This window comes from Formica exsecta, unplaced genomic scaffold (genome assembly GCF_003651465.1).
Source record: "Formica exsecta isolate Colony F162 unplaced genomic scaffold, ASM365146v1 scaffold138, whole genome shotgun sequence".
Taxonomy (NCBI): domain Eukaryota; kingdom Metazoa; phylum Arthropoda; class Insecta; order Hymenoptera; family Formicidae; genus Formica; species Formica exsecta.
Genome location: NW_021848711.1, coordinates 1660239 through 1663677, shown reverse-complemented (window position 1 = coordinate 1663677; position 3439 = coordinate 1660239). Strand labels below are relative to the sequence as shown.

The following is a 3439-nucleotide window of genomic DNA, read 5'->3' as shown; positions in this document are numbered from 1 at the left end:
AGAAGGTAAATTTTGCAAAACGCGCGCGAGAGCGCCCGCGGTGGTAGATTATCCTAATCTCATTATTTTTCTTGCGATAAATGATGCCATCAACCAAGTAGAATGCCAAGTTGAAGAAGAAGGGGTAGCGCACCTCGCCGCGAGCGATGCAGGCAAAATGTCGGCGGGATGCGATGGCACACGTATCTGCATGCATGCATATACGCTCGTGCACTTACACACACATATGCATATTTATATATATATATATATATATATGTGTGTGTGTGTGTGTGTATACATATCTTTTTTTATAATATATACTATGTAGATCTATAATAATATCTATATATAATGTGAAATGCTTGGCCACTCCAGAGAGTTTGGATATCCTCCTCTTCGTTCCAACTTTTCGATATCAATCTTTTTTTTCACTTTCCATCGATTTTGTCTCAAGTATGTACGAACATGCGACTTTTCCCTAATTCTGTTTTCCGCACGTTGAAGATACCTAATCAATTTGTTTCCTAAATGAGAACTCTTCAATAAAAAATAAACAAAAATAGATGAAACATAGTTATAATTATATGTACGAGCGTGAATATCGACATATAATGCGTTATATCGGCATATTATTTCTAATTTTATTAGATAATCGACAAGCAATGGAGAGTCATCGATGGAACACCTATGTCCGTGATTCTCAACAATTCATATAAAACTAAATCATTGCTCAATCTTTGTTCGATAAATGCAACTTAGACATAACCTATAGTTAATTAACATTCAGACAACATAAACTTTCCCAGATTCACATAATTTCTGAAATTTTTCAGAAACATCTCGTCTATATCTATAGAAATTCTAGCCTAGACAGACATGATACTTATATTGTTTGTTATCATTAATCAATTGTCAATTTAACGGTATATTATATTTCTTATGTAGTGATGTACCTATATAGATTCCTTTTTGTACAATGTAATCTGCCAATGAATACCACTTATACTTCGATAAGTAAAATATGATACATATATATTGTATACACACAGTGTGACACGGACGTCTCGAGATTATCTTTATCTTTTTTTATTATCTTCTGTTCGAACATATATTGGCAGATTGGATTTAGTTTCATGTGAAATATAAATTTACAAGAAGAGATCTAATCTTATGATCCGATACCTGAAGTCGTAGAAATATAGTCCAAGAGTTCTTTCATGTAAATGTAATAGAGAATTCGTGTTGCTTTCGAACAGGATTTTGAAGTTTGTAGAAACAGCAGGAGATGAGATTAGGACGAAGTAGGATAGAGACAGAAAGAAAGAGAGAAAATTTAGCCAACTTTACCTTCGTTTTTCATCCTCTATCAAAGAGAACCTATTTAACATAATTAGGCACAGGTCTGTTCGCAAGTGTGACATCTGTTTCGTGATATCTGCCTTGAGACACTGTCGCATGCCGACGCGGTCGGCGATCGAGTGATGGTTTCTTGTTTACTCGAATATGCGAATTCACTGAGCGCTTCGATTTACCCGTGGTGTAATATAATGTAAAATGCACGCGCACACTCCGTAATTACGGTTACTGATCCTCGTCGCCAAGCTCATGCTTAACCTTGTTGAAGTCAAATTCCTCACCAGTGGCACGCTTGAATATGTCGAGCACATCTAAGCAGGTTGTCTCGAAGTGTGTGGTCGCATCATAACTGGTGGATATAAATATCTGACTGTTGAGACCATCATCCACCGGCACCATATAGTCGGAGATGCTGACAAACTTCTGTTTGATCGGGCCGAGCAAATCCAGACCAGGTTTGATCTCAGCTTCTGGATTTTTTGTTTCCACCGTAGTCGAGACCATAGCGATAAACCAGCCCTTCGCCGCTACTTGATGAGTATGCGACACAAGAGACACGTAGATATCGGAATTGCGACCGACCTGTGGAAAGAATGAAACGCTTGAATATATAAGACAAATAAGAAATCCTTACAAATATTACAATATCAAAATTCATATCTATGCGAATAAATAATTTGTAAAGTATTTTATGTTAAACCTTAAAATTTAAAACGGATTGTTATATTGTAGTTCTTTAAAATAAAAGAAAAGGCTATATCAGAATGCAATTACAATTCCTGGAATCTTAACATACGCTTAAGGGAAGAGATGTATAATGTTCAATTACCTGCTTCTGAGGAATAATGATTTGCGTGGATAGCGCGTCAGCCGTGCTCGGAATCGGATGATCCATAAGGCATATGCATCTTATCACTTGACCGACTTTTTTCACGCAGTCGGGTACGTATGTAGGATCACAAAAAACTTGTTTACATTGAGCTGTCTCATCGCCGGAACGGACGCCGACCACCTAGAAAATAATGATCAACTTCAGTAACTAAGTTTAGTCACGGAGATACGGCAAACATAATAAGACACTCACTTTGCCATCCTTCATGACGATTTCGTCGATCGGCTTGTCCAGCATATACGTGCCGCCGTAAATGGCGCTAAGTCGCGCGAATCCCTGAGGAAGTTCGCCCAGACCGTACATCGGATAGAGATACGGCGACTTTCCGTATCGCGCTAAACTATCGCTGTATAATTTGATCCTCCTGATGGTCATTATCGCGGTTTGACCTATGTAGTCATCATCCCTGATTAAAAAACAAATAAACATACTTTGAAGATGGACATTGATAGATAGATATTTAATAGATTTTGATTTGTGTGTTTTTATAAAAAGCATTCTCACAAAAAACAATGGAAAGAAATGCATTTATTTCATGGATTCTTTTAATCTCACGATAATTTAATCTCTTTGAAATAAATCTTGATCAATTATTACCTGTACAACGCTAATGCGTGCCCAGTAAAGTCCTGCGTGTTTTTGTCGAGGCTGAATTTGTTGTAAAGCGCGCTCATATTGTTGCTGAAGGGATCGAAGCCGTCCCACGTCTTCGGATCGTCCTCCTGCATATTCTGCACCCACATGAGAAAGTTGCGGAACCGCCGCTTCTCGAACAAACCCATCAGATCGCTGGACAGAGCCTCCTGCTGATCAATCGGCACCTTGGAGATTTTGCCCGATTTGTACACGTATGAGCCCTCCACCGACTTGAATTCCAGATAACGCGTCACGCCCGTGTGAATGAGTAGCTTGACAAGAAGACCATTTGCCATCAGAAACTTAGGAATCAGGTCGACATTCCAGTCCCGGCCACGGCCATAACTCTCGTCCGGCGACGGGGCCTTGAATTTTCTAAACAACATAAACATCATTATGAATAAGTAATAATACAACACGTAATCACAAAATAATTAGTTTTTACTTATGTAATAAGTTTATCTATAAGTATATTACGTTTTAAATAACATAATGTACAATAAAGTTTGATAAAATAAAACTAAATTTAATTAAAAATAATTGCTTTTCACGAGATAATTACGCGTTATATAT

The 3439-nt window shown here is 37.7% G+C and overlaps 1 protein-coding gene across 1 annotated transcript in view; it reads right to left on the bottom strand.

The window, feature by feature from the left end:
* Nucleotides 1-603: 603 nt before the first annotated feature.
* LOC115246066 (rab GDP dissociation inhibitor beta) overlaps nt 604-3439 on the bottom strand; it is a 7323-nt gene continuing 4487 nt past the window's right edge. Inside the window, exons 2-5 of the mRNA XM_029824653.1 lie at nt 2828-3241; nt 2423-2636; nt 2168-2350; nt 604-1920 (exon numbers count right to left, since the gene is read on the bottom strand). Coding sequence (XP_029680513.1) covers nt 1564-1920; nt 2168-2350; nt 2423-2636; nt 2828-3241 — 1168 coding nt within the window. The 3' untranslated portion in view covers nt 604-1563. The remainder of the gene's footprint in view (nt 1921-2167; nt 2351-2422; nt 2637-2827; nt 3242-3439) is intronic.